The sequence below is a fragment of the Urocitellus parryii genome, chromosome 5, assembly GCF_045843805.1.
Source record: "Urocitellus parryii isolate mUroPar1 chromosome 5, mUroPar1.hap1, whole genome shotgun sequence".
NCBI classification, from domain to species: Eukaryota; Metazoa; Chordata; class Mammalia; order Rodentia; family Sciuridae; genus Urocitellus; species Urocitellus parryii.
In genome coordinates, this window is record NC_135535.1 from 129976954 (window position 1) to 130000866 (window position 23913).

Sequence of the window (23913 nt, forward strand, 5' to 3'; positions counted from 1 at the left end):
TCAGAGGTGGGGCTTTGGGGAAGAAACTGGATCATGAGGGCTCTGATTTCATCAATCCATTAACCCATTAATAGGTTCATAATTGAGAAGACTGTTGGGAGGGGATGGAAATCACAGGAGATGAGGCTCGTAAGAGGAAACAGGTCACAGGAGGCATGTCTGGAAGAGATATCTTGTCCCTGACCCCTGACTCACATTATCTCTGTGCTTCCCAGCTTTTCTTCACCACATCTTTCTGCCATGATACAGTACTTCTCCACAGGTCTGGAAACAATGGTACCAGCTGACCATGCACCAAAATCTCTGAACCCAGGAGCCAAAATAAATCTTCCTCCCTCTAAGTTGATTTTCTCAGGTATTTTGTCACAGTAACTGAGAGTTGACTAACATACCTACCAAGTGTTCCTCTCTGTTCACTTTTCTGTTCCAATTATAATTAGAACAGAATTATTCTAATATTGTTCTGATAATAATTTCTGTTATAGTAATTATTTCAAAGTCCTTGACTACTAATTTCAATATATGGATTATCATAAGTCCAATTCTAGCATCCATTAGGTCTCATTATGAGTCACAATTTCCTGTTTCTTTGAGTGTCTTTTATTGTTCTATTGAATACAGAACATTGTGGATAGTACATTATAGAAACTCTGGACTCAGTTATCTTCCTTCAAAGAATGTTGACTTTTAGTTTTGTGTTTTCATAAATTCAGAATTTGTCCATTTTGCATCCACTCGTTACAGGGCCAAACTAAAGCTACAGTTGTTTACATCTCCCTGTCAACCAGCTGTCATAGGTGCCGGGAAAATCATATCACAAGCCTTCTAAGCAATCCCAAGTCCATGCCCCCAAGCACCTCCTTTTATCTGACTTACACACCAAGTCAATGTTATTCTGATGAGCAAGTTCTAAGCCACTTTGCCTGTCTGGCCCTGCCCTTCACAGAAGACACAATAAAGACTTTGGGTCATGTTTTACCCCCATTCTTCTGCCTCTTGACTAAACCCTGTGGGCTGGGTAACATGATGTGTCCCTTTCTCTTGGGAAATGTAAGTAATAATTTCTCTATGTTGTCACTCATACATCTTTATAAATTAAGACCTGAGCACGAATCTTTAGTCTGGCAAGTTAAATTATTGTCAATTACTTGGATCCTATAGAATCCTGGTTTTAGACTGTGTGGGTCTATATAAGTTTTTATCTCTAGTGCTAGGGCATAACCCCTAGTCTTAGTTTCAATACAAGTATACTTATGCTTGCCAAGAGTGTTTGTGTTCTTTAAAATAACAGAACAAACAGGACTTATTTATATAAAAAGATTTATTTTAAGGAATCAGCTTACACAATTACAGAGGCTTGAAGTACTAACTCTGCATGGTGGGTGGCAGGCTAAAGATCCAGAAAGAGCTCATATTGCAGTTCAGGTCTGAAGATCATCTACTGCATAATTTCTTCTTCATCAGGGGAGATTAGTCTTGTTCTATCTGGATCTTCAACTGATTAGACCAAGCCCAGGGACATTATGGAGGGCAATGTGCTTTACTTTCAAAGTCCACTGATTTAAATAAAAATCTCATCCACAAACACTCTCATGGAAACATCCAAAATAATGCACACCAGGCACTGTGGCACAGCCATATTGACATAAAATTAATAAAATTAACTGGCATTCCAAATCCCTAATTTGGTACAATTGGAACTCCAAGTTGTCCCTCAATTTCAGGACAATTGCTGAATTCGCTGCTCAACATTTTTTAAGCCTTCCAGCTATTTCTTCTCAATGAGTTTCTGGGAGACTTGCCCAGATTAGAGAATCAGTCAAGGATTGAAGAGCGATTTTAAAGCAGATTTTGGTTTTGTTTCTAAAGATGCTTCCTTTTTTGAGATAGTTCCCCTAAATTTTTAGAATTTTATTAAATTTATTAAACTGTGATTGCTTCAAACCCCAATGTGTGTCTTCCCAGCCCAGTAAGATTGTCATTTGCTGCTTAAACTCTCTCCCCCAGTGTAAACTGGCACCTGTCCTCAGGAACAAAGCTGGGTCAGTATGGAACTCACCACTTCTCCTCTTTCAATGACCAATTTCCCTCTAGCTTCTGCCAGTTTGGGGTGACTCTTTTGTGACTCTAAACAGTTGTATTGAGCTTATCGTTGTGATTGGTAGAAAGGTTAGAATTAGAACACTACTCTGTCATTACTCTAGAATTTAGAATTTCACAAATTATTTTTTTAAATATTTTAGGTTTCCAAACAAAGGATGCCTTTGTATTAGCAATTTGGGGGAGGGAGGGGGATTTGAACTCAGCCACAACCCCAGCCCTATTTTGTATTTTATTTAGAGACAGGGCCTCACAGAATTGCAACAGCCTTGCTGTTGCTGAGGCTGGCTTTAAACTGGCAATCCTCCTGTCTCAGCCTCCCAAGCTGCTGGGATTACAGGCATGCACACTGAGACCAGCTGTATTAGCAATTTATTAAAGTGTGTGTGTGTGTGTGTGTGTGTGTGTGTGTGTGTGTGTGTGTTGCTGGAGATTGAACTGGGTCTTGTGGGTCCACCAATGCTCTACCAATGAGTTACATTTTAAATTTTTAAAAAATGTTTATTTCATTGTGATCAGCCAATATAGAGTACATAATTTCAATTCTTTTCCATTTGTTGAGATTATTTTTTGTTTCTTTTTGGCCTACTTAAAGAAATCTCCACACCCAATATGTTGATACTTTTGGAGAAATGGTTTCAAACCTCTGACAATTTCTCCCTGTGTGAATGTCATGTTTCATTCTATCTCTGAGCTATGCCCTCAGTACAGAGAGCTTCATGGGCTTCTATTATGTTGGTGGGTAATCAATGTCAAATATCTTCCTCTGAACTTTGCCAAGCTTTTCACTTGAATTCAGTATTTTTCTGATATTATGACTTCTACATTTTATTTTTCTGTAAGCATTAGCTTATGGTTTTTTCAATATTTATTTTTTAGTTGTAGTTGGACACGATGTCTTTATTTTATTTATTTATTTTTATGTGGTGTTCAGGATCGAACCCAGGACCTCACATGTGCTAAGCAAGCGCTCTACCACTGAGCCACAATCCCAAACCAAGAATGTTTTTAATTGTTATTTTTAGATGTACATGTCAGTAGAGTGTTATTTTGACATAGTATGTATACACGAAGTATAACTTATTCTAATGGGGTTCCTATTCCTGTGGTTGTACATGATGCGAAGTTTTACTGGTGCATATTCATATATGAACATGGGAAAGTTGTGCAGATTTTACATTTTTAATCTATTTTCAATCACACTACAATTTTTATTTGTTGTGTCCCTTATAAACAGCACATGAGTGCATTTTTAAATCAAAATAAATGTTTTTAAAAGGTAAATTTCATTTATTTAATCAATTCATATTTAATGTTCTGTATTAACACTTGTTTTTGCTACCCAGATTTGCTATTTATTTATGATGTTCTCTTATTTGTTCCTCCTCTTCTTCCCTCTCTTCCTACTCCTCCTTTATTTCTTCCTCCTTCCCCTTCTTTGGACCACAATTACTTAAAAGTTTTCCATGCTATTTTTTAAAAATTAAATACTAAATTAAAATTAAATACTAAATTTTTCTACCAAGATGTAGAATTAATCATACCTCCACATTTTGTCACCGAAAGGTCTGCATGGGTCCCCAACAGAATGCTTTCATTTCTCCTTTTCTTCCATACAACTGCCCATGTTGAGATCAGGTGGGATTTTAATGTATAATATTAGTGTCACTTTTTAAAAAACAATCATCACTTTCTGAAGTATAAATTTTTCATAACTTTATTTTGTTTATTTTAGTTTTATGTGGTGCTGGGGATCCAACCCAGGGCCTCATACATGCTAGGCAAGGGTTCTTCCACTGAGCTACAATCCCAGCCCCATGGAATATAAATTGTATGTGCATCCTTGTTTACTACCAATTCCTTGATCCTAAATTTAGGATCCTCTAAATTCATTTTTCATTTTCTGAAGTTCATCTGTTAATCTCTCTGTCAGAATGGATTACCTGGACATCATTTGCATATTGTAAGGATTTTAGTGTTTTTTTTTTTATTTTCTCATTTTCTGCCTTCTAATTTGAGTGATAGTTTGGGTATGGGATATTGTGGAATGGAATCATTGCCCTGGAAAGTTTTGAACGTTGCTCTTTTATCATCTTTCATTCAGTTCTGCCAACAAAAAGGCTAATTTCAGTAACAGTCTCATATTTTTCCAGGTAATTTTATGCTCTTTGCTCTGGGTACTCTCAAATTTTGCTTGGATTTTTCTGGATGTAGTTAGCTTTGCCCTTATCTCACTAGATCCTTCTTTTTCTGCTTTTCTCTATATATATACATCCTCTTGTTTTGTTTTGTTCTATCTGCTCTCTTCTTCTAGAACATTTACTAAATGAATGTTAGAACTTCTGGATCTTTCCTCTGCATCTCTGAACTTCTATTTCATAGAGTCACTTACTGTCTTTCTGCAGTGACTTTGTGAAAGATAAAACCAATTTCACAAAACACAAATGGCCAAATGGCCCAACACATAGGACCTTGTCTGACCCTCTTCTTCCTGACCCTCCTCCCATGCAGCCTTACTGGACACAGTGATTCCTTGACCTTCCTGAGCTTTGCTGTGCTCTCTTATGTTTCTGGATATTGGCTCACCAGAAACCAGATGTGCTGCCCCTCCTTCCTGCCTGGAAAACTCCTTAAAACCAGAGGAGGTCACTCTGCTGGAGGTCAAGATTTTCTTCCCCCCCCACCATGCTGCAAAAGCACCCTGTTCACATCTCAAAAACAATGCTTGCTCACCTGCTTGCCTGAGATTTCCTCTGATCAGGGCCACGTCTCTGTCTTCTGTGTTTATTTTTTCCAGTGTCTCGTACTATAGATCACAATAAGGAACATTTATGTAGAGTACTTACAAGTTTGAACACTATTCAGACTCGTAATTTCTTGGAAGACCCTAGCAACCCTTGTGGTCATCAACCTCATCTTACAGATGAAGAAATGGAAGATAAAGTTGAGTCACTGTAGAGGGTAACACACGGATAGTAAGAGGTAGAACAGGAAGAAGTAGACTTCAGCCAGCGAGGTTACAGTTCAGACCCTTATCGTGCCCAATGAACAGGTCCCTTCTTGAAGGAGCACATTGGTAGCTATGGCAGTCTGGTATCGTGAGTGAAACTACAGTCATCTCCACGTGTCCACAGGGAGCTGTTCTAGGACCCCCTATAGTTACCCAGATCAGAATATGCTGATTATGGTTTAGACATGTGGTGTCCCCCAAGCTCATGTATGAGACAATGCAAGAACCTTCAGAGGTGAAATGATCAGATTATGAGAGTTGTGACCTAATCAGTAGATTAATCCATCTGAGTGGATTAACTGGGTGGTAAGCCAGAAGGGTGTGGCTAGAGGAGATAGATCCCTGGTGATGTGCCTTTGGGGTATATATTTTGTCCCTGGTGAGCACAGCTCTCTTCTTCCTGATGTCCTGTCCTGAGCTGCTTTCCTCTGCCATGATGGTCTGCTTTGCCTTGGGCCCAGAACTATGGAGTCAGCCATCTATGGACTGAGACCCCTGAAACCAAGAACCAAAATAAACTTTTCTTCCTCTAAGTCATTCATGTCAGGTCATAATGATGAAAAAGATGACTAAAACAATGCTCAAATCCATATGAAGGACATGATGTTTGCTATAAACCATACTCATCCTCTCATACACTTTAAATCACCTCTAGATTACTTACAATACCAAATGTAATGTGAAGGCTATGTAAATAGTTGCTATGCTGGATTGTTTAGGGAGCAAATCTATTCAACACAGATGCATTTTTTTCTGAATATTTTGGAACTATGATTGGTTGAATCATGGATGCACAAGTAGGGATGACCAATTGTACATTTAAAAAGTCTAGGCTTAGAGGAGCAGATGTAATTTAATTAAATTAAATATCCGCAGAGCACAATAAAAGTAGCAGGTACCTGCCACCACCCTCTAACTGAGAAATCTTCCTCCTTTTCCGTTGTGTATTATTTTCCTTCTGAAACCAGTTGTTTCCTCATGAATATATTTCTGTCACTATAATAAATACCTGAGATAAAGTAATTTATAAAAAGAAAAGAATATTTTGGCTCATAACATGAAGATGAAAGGTGTAGTTTTTGATCAATCAGCTTGGTTGTTTGGGGCCTGTGGTGGTACATCACAGCAAGAGCACATGGTAAAGCAAAATCATTTTTCTCATGACTGGGTTGAAGGAAAATAAAAGAGGAAGAGAAGGGGTTCCCCATATCCTCTTCAGGGGATGCCCCTAATGACCAGAAGACTCGACCTTATAATGTTTTCCATCACCTCCCCAAAGCACCAACCTGGGGACCAAGCCTTCAACACATGGACATTTGGGGTCCTTCTGGATCCACACCAGAGCACCATCAGTCCCACTGACACCCAGACTGGATGAACTCAGGTCCTGGTGTGATGGGGAGCCTTCAGAAGGCAGGACGTTCATCTTCTGCAAAGGCAGTCATGGAGTCTCCTCTTGGAGTGAGCCCACTAGAGACAGGAGCAGAACCTTGCAGCTGCTGCTGCTGCTGACACCCTCAGAACAGGTTTGGGGTGATTCTTGGACATGGTCAGCAATTGTGTCATCTTCTGATTTAAACTCGGGGGAGGAAATAAAAAGCAGAACCACATGGTAAAGGATTCCCAAGGGGTCTTTTTTTGCTGAGAAAAATAATGGGCAACTCTGATTCCTTTCCCAGGTGAACCAACCACACCACCAAGACCTCCCCGACTGTCCACAGAATGAAAAGAAAAAAGAAAAAAAGTGGCTCAGCATCTCATCTGGCTGAGGGAGGACAGCAATGTCAGATCTACCCTGAGTGTTCCCTTGGTCCTTTCTACTACCTAAAGCACACAGTGGCTGTATGATGCTAAGCAGAGCAGCCCCTCCCTCATTAGAAAGACCTGTTTTACTTTATTTTATATATTTGTTAGTTTTGATGCTGGGGATTGGAACCAGGACTTCATGCTTTCTAAGTCCATACTTTAGAACTGAGCTACACCCCCAGTCCAATTTTGCTTTATTTAAACAATAAAAGTTTTCCTTTTTACTCAACCTACCCAGCTCAAATGTAAGTGGGATTTGTCAGCTATCTGGTTAATTTTGTTTGTATGAGTAATAATAAAATCAGTGAAAAATTGGTTTTTGTACAGTTCCAATCAATTTTCCATGCAACTTAGCTTTAAAGAAATTTATCTTCATGAGAAATATGTCAGCCAAATCCCAGTTGAGGGACAGTATACAAAATGTCTGAACAGTGCTCCTTGAAACTATCAAGGTCATCAAAAACAAGGAAAGTGTGTGAAACCACCACAATCAAAAGGAGCCATAATCTCTAAGAAGACATGAGGACTTAATGTCAAGTGGCATCCTAGTTGGGGTCCTTGGCCAGAATAAAAGATATTAGGTTAAAAAAACTAAGAAAAGACAAATAATGTGTAGATCTCAAAGATTAGTAATGTATCAATTTTGGTTCATTAATTGTGACAAATGTACTGTATCAATGCACAGTGTTTCTAATAGGGAGGCTGGGGGTGGGGCATATGGGAACTTCAAATCATCCTCCCACCTGTTTGGTAAATCTGTCTAAAATAAAATTTTAAATAAATCTAAAGCTGTATAAAATAAAATTTTATTAAAAACATATAAATAAGTTAGTGTCTATGAGAAACTTCCTTAATCTTATTTTCTCATCATCTTGAGTAAAAGTTGACCAAAACCAATGGTAAGTGTACTTAACGACACTCATCTTTACTGAGTGCGGACGACAGTCACTGTGCTAAGAGCTTTACATGCATTACCTTATTCAGTTCTCAGAAAGACCCTGCAGGGTAGGAACAACTATGAGCCCACTGTACAGGTGATCAAACGGGAGGAACTGCTCAGTTCTTCAGCCCTGTTCACAAAGCAGCTTTTGGTTGCAGAACCCACATATTATGATACTATTCTGCACTTCATAGAGAGTGGCCACAGATGCAAAAATCACAAGTCAGTTGAAATTAAGGACCGTGAATCTTCAGACTTAAAATATGCTGATAAGCGAGGCTGGGCTGATGGGGCTTGAGTGACAACCCCACACTCTGTGTGCGCAGCCTGGGAGACGTGCCATTCGTGTGTCATCCAACGGTAACATGCTTGTGAAAATTCATATTCTTTGAAGGATGATTAATTAATCTGACAGGTCTAGATTATGACAAATGACCCAGAAGGGAAAGAATCAGTCAGCAGGCTCTGCCCCGAACACAGCCCAGACCTGCACCATTTAGGCTTCCTGTCACAACCACTGCCCTCTCTGTGTGCATCTTGGGGCTCTGCTTCCTCTGCCCAAGCAACCCTGTATGCACACTCCATCCCAGGGACAAGGAGTCAGGCTGGTTCTCCCTAGAGATCTCTCATGGATCTCCAAGCATGTGTTAGAGCCATCTTGAACACTGTTTTTAACCCCAATTCTCGGGCTTGAACACCTACAGAAATGTGAAGTCCATGCTCTCCAAATGCAGCCCATTTTGGTTCCCTAAGTATCAACATTAGAGACAAAAGACCCAGCCGCAGACTTTTCCCCAGGCTAGCACTCCTCTGGTCCTTCCCAGTGGCTCCCAAACTTGGGGGTGAGACTCATGAGCCTCCTTCTTCTTTTTATCTCTCCTACCAAGACCCAACCCTCAGTGAGTCCTGGTATCTCTTCCTTGAAAGTCCACTCCAAAGCAGTCTGCCCTTATGTCCTTGCAGACGCCCTCCAGCCCCAGCCACACTCCCCTCTTGCTTGAACTGGCCAAGGATACTGAGAGATATCGGCATGCCGTGACTCATCTGAAAAGTAGAATCACCTGATATTTCCATTTCCACCTACCTAACTTGTCGTGTCTCAGCTGTTTCCAACCTTGGATGATGAAAAAGGCTCTGTATTAACTCCTCTGAACTCCGTATAATTCTTAGAATTGCATGATACATATACTTTGGGGAAGAAGAGGGTATTGGGGATTGAACTCAGGGGCACTCAACCACTGAGCCACATCGCCAACCCTATCTTGTATTTTCTTTAGAGACAGGGTCTCACTGAGTTGCTTAGTGCCTCACTTTTGCTGAGGCTGGCTTTGAACTCAGGATCCTCCTATCTCAGCCTCCCAAGCCACTGGGATTACAGGTGTGTGCCACCGTGCCTGGCCCATGATACATAGACTTTTTTATTTTTATTTTTTAGTTATAGGTAGACACAATATCTCTATTATATTTTTATGTGGTGCTAAGGATCAAACCCAGCACCTCAAGCATGCTAGGCACGTACTCAATTTCTGAGCCACAACCCCAGCCCATCATGATACATATACTTTTAACACACAAAGTGGAGGACACACATATACAGACATGTTTAATTTTTATGAATTAATTTTAATTTAGAGATGTAGCATAAACATTTTTAATTTATAGATATAAAAATCTATAAATTGATAGATGATTTTTAATTTATTGATCTTGGTCAGATAACCCTCTCCCAATTCACCTTTTCCCCAATTCACCTTTTCCCTAGGTACGAGGCCAAGAGGCCCTAAACCAAAGTTACATCCTCAGACTCTGGTTGGCTGCTGCCATCTGCAGCCTGCTTCATCCATGTCTCTTTCCTCTTAATGTTTCAGAGTCATCTGTCCTTTCCTTTGAGCATGGTGTTCTCCAGGCTGTGGTGAGCTGTCAGGGGGACTGCATGTGCTTTGGGGGCCCCAAGGCATACAGGGCCAGAAGGGCCAGGCTTATCCCAGCCCAGGGCTCTGCTAATATACTCCAAATCACAGGATGAAGCAACCATGTCAGAATGTCCCTAACTGAAGACATTGCATGCACCACAGGTACAGGGACTTCCTGTGGTGGCTTCCAAATCCTTCCAAGAGCTACTACAAATTGGACACCATCTCTAGGAACTTCTCCCAGGATGAGGGGATGCCAAGAAGGGCTTCAGAGAGTTTCCAATAGGACTGGAAGGACTTCCACAATGAAGCCATTGAGCTTGGTTTGGAGTATAAGCCAGGGAGACTTCATTGCCAAAGACTCCCACTCCATTCTGCTTCCTAGATGATGATAGCATTTACACCCCAAGGAAAGGACGCTGGCCTTCACATCCTGTCATGTATAGCATAATGGCCTGCAGTCAACAATGGACTGCATGTCTGACAAAGGTCCTGTAATATTGTATCACCTAGTGAGGCTATAGCCAACTTAGTTCATGTAAGTGGGCTCCATGATATTCACAAAATGATGAAATTGACCAACGGTACATTCCTTGGAATGCATTCCCATCATTAAGCAATATATGACTCTCCCTGTCTTCACACAGGGACCCTTATGAGGGGCTAAAACAAAATCAGACTCCAGGTATGATTCCAGGAAATTATGTCACAAGTTGTGGCAGTGGATTGGATCCCATGGTGTTTTGTATGTGTGGAACATAAAACGGTGACTGAGAAACCAGAGGTTTTCGCCTTCAGCTCATGAGTGTTTCTGCCATTCACAAACCAGTTGTCTTAATTAAAATGCTGCTAAAAGAAGCAAATCAATTAACAGATCCCTTACAAGATGGTTTATTCTATCTTACACACAGAAAATTGCTTATGAGTACCACGTTACCACTTTAGGTTATCAGTTAACAAAGGCTGCTAATGAACAACATTGTTATCAAGTTAGATAAAAGATGCCCTGGGAATCCAGGCAAATTATTATAACACAGCACTTTTTTTTTAAAATATAGCTCATCTTTCATCATACATAAGGAGAGTTAACCCAATTTAAGGAGAACCAGTCCACAAAGGCACCCAGATTTTTGCAGAATGGAAAGGCAAAGAGACTTCCATAAGGCATTCCTAGAAATATGGGGTTAATGATACTGGCAAGGGGAATGTTCATGGAGCCCATGCCACAGAATATTAGGCTGCTGACAGTAAGAGAATGACGTGGGTTTCCTGAGCCTCTGCCAGTCTTGTCTTCCATGTGTGCACCATACAAACTATAAAACTCACCACAAAATAATTATCTGAGGGATAACAATGATAACTTCTGTTTGTGCTGTTCTTCACAAGGCACACCATCTGCTTTCTCGTTTAATCCTTTGTTGGCTCCTTCATTTGGAGATCTGCACAGCCACAGGCCCAGCCCATGGCTGTCAATGGCACTTTCTTTCACTCCAGGCCAAGCTACCATTTCTCCCTTAGAAGGTCAATCATGGATAGCGTTGGAGACTGGCTCATGGTCTCCATGTTTCCTGGCAGCTAAGAAGTTGAGGCCAATGGTTCTGCAAGTGCTATTTAATTGTTGATAAGACGATGGTGCTGAGGAAGCTGCGTCTTGTGTTTGGTTCCCATTTCCATGAGTCAATGCTGTGGGTAGGTTCCATTGATGTGGACATGATGACCTTGTAGAAGCATGAACAGCTCCAACAGGGTGGACCAAGCTAGATGATGAGCATTCATTGGCTTCTACCTTTTTCTTACTGTTGGATAACGTTAACTTCTGGTAGAAAAGGAGTAATACTTTCTCTCAGAGCAGAGACACTCTTGATTATAGTCCTCCTATTATTTTCCTTATATATTGAGTCCACCTGAAGTTTCATAACCAGCCTTCAGTGCTCAAATTCAAAACATTTTGAGATTCTATTGTCTAGACAGTTGAGTCTCTCCCAATGTAGCCACTTGTTTACAACTCAATCACCTGAGCATCTCTGGAAAGAAAGAGAAAGATCTGGAAGATATTTAGACAAAGAGACTTGGCTTTGACTAATCACTGTGAGCTTATGCACCACATTAAGCACCTGTGAAGGAGTTCATCAGCACTGGCAGCAAGCTGGGACGTGTGTGTGTGTGTGTGTGTGTGTGTGTGCAGCTTACAAAGAGGCCTGAAGGCCAGTGGCTTCCAGGTAAAGGAGAATTTTCCAGATAAAGCTCAACCTTGAGGTGGTTTTGTGCCTGCCCAGCTGAAGACCACAAAACCTCATCTGCTTTGGTGAAAAGGGAAGAAGTCATCCCTAAGGTCAGAAGATATATTTGGGGACAAGTGTCACTTTCTAAAGTTGAAGAGTTTATACAGACCGGGGCAGATGCTATGAAGAACAAAGTAGATAGACCTATGTGAAGATAGGTAGAAAGTCTTGCCTTTAAGTCTGAACCATAAGCTGTTAAATGGATGAGACTTTCTATATTTAGTCTAGCAGCCTAGACAGGAGGGAAGGGAAGCATTGATGTGTTTTAAAAAAAGACGAAGACAGAAGAAAAGGTCAGAGCACCAAACCAGACCCTGATAAGAGTTATATAATTATATAATAATGAAAGCATGTATTTATGTTTACTTCAAATGCTGCATAATTATATATGGTATTCATTATGTACATTCAGTCACAATATCTTGACATCTTGACATCTCCCCAGGGGAGAGGGAAAAGCAACAGCAGAAAGAGGAGAGAGAAACATTAACCAACAAGCCAGGCAGGGGCCACAAAATACATATCACAGGTCTGTCTAGGCTGCATGTGAAGACCAAGGAGGTCAAGGTCAAAGATACAGAGTTTTGGGCAGATGAGGCAACACTGAAGACAAGTGAGTTGCAAACAAGCAAGTCATGGTGAGGGAGAATGGAGAGAGAAATGGAGGAAGGTATTCTAAGAGAGGGCATCCAATGCTGTTTGAGGATCTACCTTAAAGAACAGTTGATCCAGAAGAACACAGAGTTCCAATCTGCTGAGCTGGACACCCACCAGCTGAGCAGAGAGTTCATTTCTCCTATTGATTTAATAAGCCCTGAGTTAAAAGGCCCCTGCCAGTGTTGTTAAGGAGGGGATATTTAGTGTCTGGATGTCCCAGAATTTGCATTTGAAATACTGATGCCCAGAGTGGGTGAGTACCACAGAAGGGCAGGCCACTCTTGTTCCTGGCAGCTCTGAGATGAGGGAAGTGGCACCTGCTGAGCTATTTCATGGAGGAAGTTGACCTCTGACAGGCAGGGATGATTCTGGATGGGTGTATCCTAAGTCATAAGGGAGCCAGGGACAACCTACAGTAAAAGGCAAGCTGAGCAGAAGCTAGGATGGCATCTGCTGGCTGGATGAGTAAGTGAATTAGGCCACATGATACCTTGGACTGGTACAGGGAAAGGGAAGGAGTCTGGGGATATTATGCAGTTGTAGTGGCTATTAAAGCCAATGTTTCACCACATCCTCCAAAGATCATAGAAGCCAATAAGAAGAGAAGGTAAACTAAATAAACTAATATGTACCTCTATGTTCTGGCTAATGGGAATATCAGGTTATATCATTTAAGGATGAGTTAATGATTGCTAATGCTAAAAAGATTTGTTTAAAAAAATCCAGTGGCCATTTCGGGGTAGGAAGGATAGTAGAATGAATCAGACATTATTACCCTATGTGCATATATGACTATATAACCGGTATAATTCCATATCCTATACAACCAGAAGAAGGAGAAGTTATATTCCATTTAAGTATGATGTCAAAATGCATTCTACTGTCATATATAACTAATTAGAAAAAAAATTTTTAAAAACTCAATAACATAGAGTCTGATGGAAGCTTCCCTTACATCATAAAATATATGCACTTCAGCCGCAGAAAATATATGCACTTAAACCAACATCTTATTTAATGGACACCACTGTAGTATTTCTCACCAAGATCAGGTGCAAGGCAAGTCTGTGCACTGTGTCCACTGTTATTTAACATGGATAGTTTTCCCCCAATACAGTCAGAAAGGAGAAAACCATTAGAGGCATAAGAATTGAGAAGGAAGATATGCAAACTAAAGGGGATAGAGGGAAAAACAAACACAATAAAAACATTCAATAAGGAAACCACTGTGGTGTTAACAGACGAAAGAGGGGGTCAATATACAGTCAACAACCAGGTAGGAGACTTAATGGGAAATTATCTTTTAAAAACAACAAAAACAGCAGAAGGGGAAGGAAGCGGTACAGTCCCATCCCCCACAGCGGACACTCCACCGAGGCAGTCAGCTGCCACCATCCGGTAAAGCTGAAGGATACACCGCCACTCTCCTTCAGAGTGCAACATCAAAACAGGTTTGTGTCATTCAGCTCACCCCCAGACATCGGGAATTCGCATAAAATCTCTCCTAGGCTTGCCGGGAGAGGGAGTATCAAGCTGAGCCTCCATAAAGACTAGGGGGAAACTAGAGACACCTGACCTCCAACCCCTCCTCCCAGTAGCAGCCAAAACGAAACCTGGCAAGCCAGCGCTGAGGGAGGGGCAAGCAGAAAAAATCAAAGTGATAGAGTGCCAGGGATCCCAACAGCCTGCAGCAGGACCCGGGAGATCCAGGCCAACAGATTCGCGCGGCCTACCCCACGGCTACAGAAGGCTTGGCGCCTCAGAGAAGCCATTAATTAGCAAGCAGGGAGGTTAGGGACTGCCATTAGGTGGAATCCCGCCAGCCAAGCCCACCGCCCACGCCCGGAACAGGCCCAGCGACCTGCCAGCATGGTAGTCACGACACCCCAATTGGAATAGGGACAGAGCAGAGCCGCCTTCCACTCCCGGAACAGGCCCAGAGAGACGCCAGCGTGGTAGACACGTCACCCCAATTGGAGTAGGGGCACAGCCGCCGCCCGCACATGCAAGGGAGACTTTTCAACTATACAAGAGCAACATAAATAAATAGGGGGTAAATTTCAAAAACACAACAGTTGCACCAAGCAGAAAGAAACGCGAGCAGTATGAAAAGACAAGGAAAGAAAGGACCACAAGCAATGCAGGTCAACTCAACTTTAGAAGAGGTAATAGCTGCAACAGATGGAATATCAGATAAAGAGTTCAGGATATAGATGCTTCAGATGATCTGGAGTCTCAAGGAAGACATGAGACAGCAAAATCAGACAATGAAAGATCACATTGACAAACAAATCCAGGAAGTAAAAGATCAATTTCACAGGGAGATAGAGGTAATAAAAAACAAACAAATTGAAATTCTAGAAATGCAGGAAACAATAAACCAACTTAAAAACTCAATTGAGAATACTACCAGCAGAGTAGATCACTTAGAAGAGAGAACATCAGACAATGAAGACAAAGTATTTCAACTGGAAAAGAACATAGACAGCTCAGCAAGTCTGCTAAGAAACCATGAGCAGAACATCCAAGAATTATGGGACAATATCAAAAGACCAAATTTAAGAGTCATTGGGATACAGGAAGGCACAGAGCTCCATTCCAAAGGAATAAACAGTCTATTCAGTGAAATAATACGAGAAAACTTCCCAGAATTGAAGAATGAGACAGAATCCCAAATCCTAGAAGCCTACAGGACGCCGAATGTGCAAAATCATAAGAGATCCAAACCTAGACACATTATAATGAAGATGTCCAACATACAGAATAAGGAGAGAATTTTAAAAGCTGCAAGAGAAAGAAAGCAGATTACATTTAGGGGTAAACCAATCAGGATAACAGCTGATCTCTCAACACAGACTCTGAAAGCTAGAAGATCCTGGAATAACATATTTCAAACACTGAAAGACAATGGGCTCCAACCAAGAATCGTGTATCCGGCGAAATTAAGCTTCAGGTTAGAAGATGAAATTAAAACCTTCCACGATAAACAAAAGTTAAAAGAATTCGCAGCTAGAAAACCATCTCTTCAAAAAATCCTTGGCAAAACATTACAGGAAGAGGAAATGGAAAATAACATTGAAAACCAACAATGGGAGGTAGGACAGTAAAGGGGGGAAAGTAGTCAAAGAGGATAACAAATCAGGTTTAGTAACATCAATAAACAAATATGGATAGAAGAACAAACCATATCTCAATAATAACCCTAAATGTTAATGGCTTAAACTCACCAATTAAGAGACACAGGCTAGTAGAATGGATCAAAAAACAAGACCCAACAATATGCTGTCTACAGAAGACGCATTTGATAGGAAAAGATATACATAGACTGAAGGTGAAAGGTTGGGAAAAATCATATCACTCATATGGACCGCGGAAACAAGCAGGAGTGTCCATACTCATATCTAATAAAATAGATTTCAAGCCAAAGCTAATCAAAAGGGACAAAGAAGGACACTTCATACTGCTCAAGGGAACCATACACCAACAAGACATAACAATCATAAATATATATGCCCCAAATAATGGTGCAGCTGTGTTCATCAAGCAAACTCTTCTCAAGTTCAAGAGTCTAATAGACCAACATACAATAATCATGGGAGACTTCAACACACCTCTCTCACCACTGGAAAGATCTTCCAAACAAAAGTTAAATAAGGAAACTATAGAACTCAATAACACAATTAACAACCTAGACTTAATTGACATATATAGACTATACCACCCAACATCAAGTAGCTACACTTTTTTCTCAGCAGCACATGGAACCTTCTCAAAAATAGACCATATACTATGTCACAGGGCAACTCTTAGACAATACAAAGGGGTAGAGATAATACCATGCATCTTATCTGATCATAATGGAATGAAACTGAAAATCAATGATAAAAGAAGAAAGGAAAAAGCAAGCATCACCTGGAGAATGAACAATAGGTTGCTGAGTGATCAATGGGTTTTAGAAGACATCAAGGAGGAAATTAAAAAATTCCTAGAGTTAAATGAAAACACAGACACAACATATCGGAATCTATGGGACACATTGAAAGCAGTTCTAAGAGGAAAATTCATTGCTTGGAGTTCATTCCTCAAAAAAAGAAAAAACCAACAAATAAATGATCTCATACTTCATCTCAAAATCCTAGAAAAAGAAGAGCAAAACAACAGCAAAAGAAGTAGAAGGCAAGAAATAATTAAAATCAGAGCTGAAATTAATGAAATTGAAACAAAAGAAACAATTGAAAAAATTGACAAAACTAAAAGCTGGTTCTTTGAAAAGATAAATAAAATTGACAGACCCTTAGCCATGCTAACGAAGAGAAGAAGAGAGAACCCAAATTACTAGCATATGGGATGAAAAAGGCAATATCACAACAGACACTTCAGAAATACAGAAGATAATCAGAAATTACTTTGAATCCTTATACTCCAATAAAATAGAAGATAGTGAAGGCATAGATAAATTCCTTGAGTCCTATGATCTGCCCAGATTGAGCCAGGAGGATATAGACAACCTAAACAGACCAATAACAATAGAGGAAATAGAAGAAACCATCAAAAGACTACCAACTAAGAAAAGCCCAGGACCGGATGGGTATACAGCAGAGTTTTACAAAACCTTTAAAGAGGAACTAACACCAATACTTTTCAAGCTATTTCAGGAAATAGAAAAAGAGGGAGAACTTCCAAATTCATTCTACGAGGCCAACATCACCCTGATTCCGAAACCAGACAAAGACACTTCAAAGAAGGAAAACTACAGACCAATATCTCTAATGAACCTTGACGCAAAAATCCTCAATAAAATTCTGGCGAATCAGATTCAAATACATATCAAAAAAATTATACATCATGATCAAGTAGGATTCATCCCTGGGATGCAAGGCTGGTTTAATATACGGAAATCAATAAATGTTATTCACCACATCAATAGACTTAAAAATAAGAACCATATGATCATCTCAATAGATGCAGAAAAAGCATTCGACAAAGTACAGCATCCCTTTATGTTCAAAACGCTAGAAAAATTAGGGATAACAGGATCATACCTCAACATTGTAAAAGCAATCTATGATAAGCCACAGGCCAGCATCATTCTGAATGGAGAAAAATTGAAGGCATTCCCTCTAAGATCTGGTACAAGACAGGGATGCCCTCTCTCACCACTTCTGTTCAACATAGTCCTCGAAACACTGGCCAGAGCAATTAGACAGACGAAAGAAATTAAAGGCATAAAAATAGGAAAAGAAGAACTTAAATTATCACTATTTGCAGATGATATGATTCTATACCTAGCAGACCCAAAAGGGTCTACAAAGAAGCTATTAGAACTAATAAATGAATTCAGCAAAGTGGCAGGATATAAGATCAACACGCATAAATCAAAGGCATTCCTGTATATCAGCGACAAATCCTCTGAAACAGAAATGAGGACAACTACTCCATTCACAATATCCCCCCAAAAAATAAAATACTTGGGAATCAACCTAACAAAAGAGGTGAAAGATTTATACAATGAAAATTACAGAACCTTAAAGAAAGATATAGAAGAAGACCTTAGAAGATGGAAAAATATACCCTGCTCATGGATAGGCAGAACCAACATCATCAAGATGGCGATATTACCAAAAGTTCTCTATAAGTTTAATGCAATGCCAATCAAAATCCCAGCAGCATTTCTTGTAGAAATAGATAAAAGAATCATGAAATTCATATGGAATAATAAAAGACCCAGAATAGCAAAAACAATGCTAAGCAGGAAGTGTTAATCAGGCGGTATAGCGATACCAGACTTCAAACTATACTACAGAGCAATAGTAACTAAAACAGCATGGTACTGGTACCCAAACAGGCGGGTGGACTAATGGTACAGAATAGAGGACACAGTAACCAACCCACAAAACTACAACTATCTTATATTTGATAAAGGGTCTAAAAGCATGCAATGGAGGAAGGATAGCATCTTCAACAAATGGTGCTGGGAAAACTGGAAATCCATTTGCATCAAAATGAATCTGAATCCCTATCTCTCGCCATGCACAAAAGTTAACTCAAAATGGATCAAGGAGCTTGATATTAAATCAGAGACACGGCATCTGATAGAAGAAAAAGTAGGGTATGATCTACATACTGTGGGATCGGGCTCCAAATTCCTCAATAGGACACCCATAGCGCAAAAGTTAACAACTAGAATCAACAAATGGGACTTACTCAAACTAAAAAGTTTTTTCTCAGCAAAAGAAACAATAAGAGAGATAAACAGGGAGCCTACATCCTGGGAACAAATCTTTACTCCTCACACTTCAGATAGAGCCCTAATAACCAGAATATACAAAGAACTCAAAAAATTAGACAATAAGATAACAAATAACCCAATCAATAAATGGGCCAAGGACCTGAACAGACACTTCTCAGAGGAGGACATACAATCAATCAATAAGTACATGAAAAAATGCTCACCATCGCTAGCAGTCAGAGAAATGCAAATCAAAACTACCCTAAGATACCATCTCACCCCAGTAAGACTGGCAGCCATTAGGAAGTCAAACAACAATAAGTGCTGGAGAGGATTCGGGGAAAAGGGCACTCTTGTTCATTGCTGGTGGGACTGCAAATTGGTGCAGCCAATTTGGAAAGCAGTATGGAGATTTCTTGGAAAGCTGGGAATGGAACCACCATTTGACCCAGCTATTCCCCTTCTGGGTCTATTCCCTAAAGACCTAATAAGAGCATGCTACAGGGACACTGCTACATTGATGTTCATAGCAGCACAATTCACGATAGCAAGATTGTGGAATCAGCCTAGATGCCCTTCAATAGATGAATGGATAAAAAAAATGTGGCATTTATACACAATGGAGTATTACTCTGCATTAAGAAATGACAAAATCATAGAATTTGGAGGGAAATGGATGGCATTAGAGCAGATTATGCTAAGTGAAGCTAGTCAATCTTTAAAAAATAAATACCAAATGACCCCTTTGATATAAGGGGAGTAAACAAGGACAGGGTAGGGACAAAAGTTTGAGAAGAAGATTTACATTAAACAGGGATGAGAGGTGGGAGGGAAAGGGAGTGAGAAGGGAAACCGCATGGAAATGGAAGGCGATCCTCAGGGTTATACAAAATGACATATAAGAGGAAAGGAGGGGTAAGACAAGATAATACAAATCAAAGAAATGATTTACAGTAGAAGGGGTAGAGAGAGAAAAGGGGAGGGGAGGGGAGGGGAGGGGAGGGGGGATAGTAGAGAATAGGACAGACAGCAGAATACATCAGACACTAGAAAGGCAATTTGTCAATCAATGGAAGGGTAACTGATGTGATACAGCAATCTGTATACGGGGTAAAATTGGGAGTTCATAACCCACTTGAATCAAATTGTGAAATATGATGTATTAAGAACTATGTAATGTTTTGAACGACCAACAATAAAAAAAAACAACAAAAACAAAATAATGAACTTATCAGGAAACATAAGAACCTCATCAGAGTAAAATCTGAGAGCTCCTTGAAACACATGAAAATAGTCTTATACAAGAAGTATACAACAAAATGTAGCATATATACACAGTGGGATATTATTCAGCCACAAAGAAGAACGAAGTCCTGTAATTGGCAGCAAAATGGATGGAGCTGGAAGGCATTATGTAAGTGAAATAAACTGGATATCCAAAGACATGTATTGCATGTTCTGTCTCACAGGTGAATGTTAAAAAAAAAAAAAGTCAACCTTAATGTGGAATAGTGATAACTAGAGACTGGGACGTAGGGAAGATGGATATGACAGATAAAGAGGCTGGGTTTAATCAGTGAACACTGATTATTCATGCATTAAATGTATTCATTCATTAAAATATTGCACTGACCCCCCATTAGTGTACACAATTACTGAGTGTTAATCAAAAATAAAGTAAAATAAAATATCTTTTTCATGGAAGACTACATAAAAAATTCAATAAACTTACATGTTCAAAAGTGAAATTGTTAAACAATAAAAATGCAAATATTAAAATAGAATGTAGTCTCAAACCAGTGTTTCTAATGCTATATCAGAAATCAATAGTATTAACCACACTGAGAAAACAATTGGATTTGAACACAGTACTCTGCATACACAGAGAGGGCTAAATGCTAAAAGCAGAAAGTACCATAAATAAAATTTCAAGTTTATGAAGCAGTTTATAGCTGTACGATGCTGGAATTCTGGAAGTATTTTGTGTGTATTATTGGGATAGAACAAGTAAGTCATATTTTTATTTTTTTTATTCTTAATTTTTTTTAAAGAGAGAGAGAGAGAATTTTTAGTATTTATTTTTTTTTAGTTTTCGGCAGACACAACATCTTTGTTTTTCTGTTTTTTTGTATGTGGTGCTGAGGATCGAACCCGGGCTGCACGCATGCCAGGCGAGAGCGCTACCACTTGAGCCACATCCCCAGCCCTAAGTCATATTTTTATATGGTTGAGAACCAGGGTTTTCACTTTAAGAAGAGAGAAAATAGAAATATGGACTGGGGAACGCTTCGGATGAAATCTAGGACACTGAATTATTGACTTGAATATATATTTCTTGACTGTCCATTCAAAAAAAACCCTAGAAACAATGACACCTTAGTGGCCACGAGAACACAATGTGTCCAGACCTTGGTTTCTAAAAATCACTCTCCAGTAAATAAAAAAGAAAAGAAAAATCAGGAGTCCCTGGAGAAACAGTTGACTCCAGGTGGGAGAAGTACAGGGTGAGCCTGGAGTAACTTGTAGTGTCACAAGTCTAGGAAACACTCCAGGAAGAATGGGGTCCTGTCACAAAGGCACCATTGCCAAGAAATACCATGTACTAGCCGTTTGGGGACAATCTGAGCATCAAAAAGACTCATGATACTAATGAATTAAAATGGACTGTACTGAAGTCCATAGTGATATTACTTAGCAAGTAGGAACAGAAGAAAAGAGGGGACAGGAAAAAGCCTTTTGGTCCCCAAATGTAGAAAGAATATGCTCAAATGGGAAAGAGTATTTTGTAAGCTGCAATAAGCTGCAATGCCTGATTCAGGCATAGATCATGAATAGATGTAAAATCAGTGGGTAAAGAAATGATGGGAGTCAGGGAATTCACATGCTCTCCAAGTAGCAGCCCTCGGATTATTTACTAATCACAGAGGGGAACATTCTAATCTCTGTAATGCAGAGAGCCAACGTTGCTTCCATAGCCAAGCCATCAAACGAAGCCTTACCAACAGTGAGCTGGCCTGGCGTTTCGTGCCTGCAGACACAACACAATAAAAGATAAGCAATGTCACCTCCCTAGTATTCTTGACAAAAAAAAAAAAAATTCAGTTTGAATCTACTCAGGAGGAAACAATCATACAAATCCAGAACATGGGACATTATACAAGATGACTGCCTTAGATATTTCAAAGTGTGCAATGCCCCCGGGGGAAAAGAAGAGAGAGAGAGAGAGATCCTTCAACACTGAATGACACTAAAAAGAGACAAAATCAAATACAAAGGTTTTTCTTGGATTGGACAATAGAGGAATAAAAGATGACTTTTGAAATAATCAGAGAAGTTTGAATGTGGACTGGATAATACATAATATTATCTTCTTAGGAGTGGTCATTGTATTGGGATTAAGTGGGAGATAAAATGGTGATGTATTTAGGGGTGAAGTCTCATGATATCTACACTGATATTCAAGTGGATCAGTTAACAAGGGGAGGTTCTATATACAGAGATAAAACAAAAGCTGCAAAATGTTAGTGGATCTGGGTGCAAGAGGTCTACGTTTTTAAGGTACTGTTCTTTCACTCCTTCTGTATATTTGAAGATTTTTTAAATAGACCAAGGGCAAGGGAGAAGACAGGAAAGCACTCTGGCCTTGGATGACCACCCTGTGCACATCATACAGAGCCTGTCCTATAAGCTACAGCGCATGAGCCATTCCTTAAGTGAGGAGAAGTAGGTTGTGGATTGTGGATTGTGAAAGCATCATTCAGATAAGCCAGTGGAGTGTTCTCTTTCCTAAGAGTAGGGCTAGTTCAATCCAGAGACTAAGATCCTGTCCCCCTTCCTGCTGCCCCTGTGTGGCACAAGCAGCCTTTGTTCACTCTGAGACCCCAAAGCAGCACTAAGAAGCCCTCATTCAGCCCATCAGACAGCTTGATAACAAAGAGAGATGTTTGGGATTTGTTGTTCATCAGTTGAACTAAATTGACTAACGATTCGCTTGGCCACTGTCAAAGAAAAGGTCTTGACAAGTGGAGGAGAAAAAAACTATCCTCCTGTTAAGACCCGGTTTCCTGGGCTCTAATTCCGCAAATGGCCCACCGCTTCACTCTAAGTCTAGCCAAAGTCCCACCCCGTGAGAATGTTCCACAGCATCCTGCTCTCTCAGCTATCTTGGCGTAAGGCCTCTGGCCAGTGGCTAGCAATCCCTGCCTAGGCATGCAGAAGAGCCACCGTCACCATGGGGCAGTGACCACCTCCTCTCTTTGAGTAAAAATGATCATTCTTAAAACTCACCTCTTGGAGAAATTGAGGTTTTGCCTGTGTGTGTGTGTGTGAGAGAGAGAGAGAGAGAGAGAGAGAGAGAGAGAGAGAGAGAGAGAGAGAGAGAGGATGTTCATTTACCAAGTCCTAAAGACAGAAAGCACACGAGAAGCCTGACTGCAGGAGAATGGCTTCCTTGTGATTCACTGCTTTAACTGCGTCTTTGGGGCCTACCGCCTTCCTGAATTCAGCCTGACTCCATCTAGTGTTAGTTTGGGAAACTTGAACTGTGCCTCCCTTCTTTTCCAAAGTCCCTCTGTTCCTTCCCTTCCTTTGCCCACCCATCTTCCTCTAGTACCTCTTCACATTCACATTCCTTTATATAGAACTTTGCTTCAAAAGGTTTATTATTGAAACAACGACTGTAATCTTCCCATCTGGATTATGGAAATGGCCTCCTCTAGGCTAACGCCTCAAAATACTCCAGACCTTGCCCCTCCCTCATCTCCTCTCTTGCCTCCAGCCAGCTTGCTCCTCCAGCAGGGCTTTGCAGCAGGTTGTGATCTCTCCTGGGACTTCCAGCATGGCTCCCCAGCTCCACCTGAGCCCCCTCCCATAATGAAAAACATCTCCCCGTCTTAGAATCCATCAGTGGTTGACCAGAGGTTTCAGGATAGGATTCAGACTCCTTCACCTAACACAAGACCATCGGATCCTCCAGG

General features: G+C 40.3%; 1 protein-coding gene across 1 annotated transcript in view; it reads right to left on the reverse strand.

Moving 5' to 3' along the window:
• Window positions 1-10703: 10703 nt before the first annotated feature.
• Window positions 10704-23913, reverse strand: part of Tmem273 (transmembrane protein 273) — a 37405-nt gene continuing 24195 nt past the window's right edge. The window contains exon 5 of the mRNA XM_026410841.2: window positions 10704-11793. Coding sequence (XP_026266626.1) covers window positions 11769-11793 — 25 coding nt within the window. The 3' untranslated portion in view covers window positions 10704-11768. The remainder of the gene's footprint in view (window positions 11794-23913) is intronic.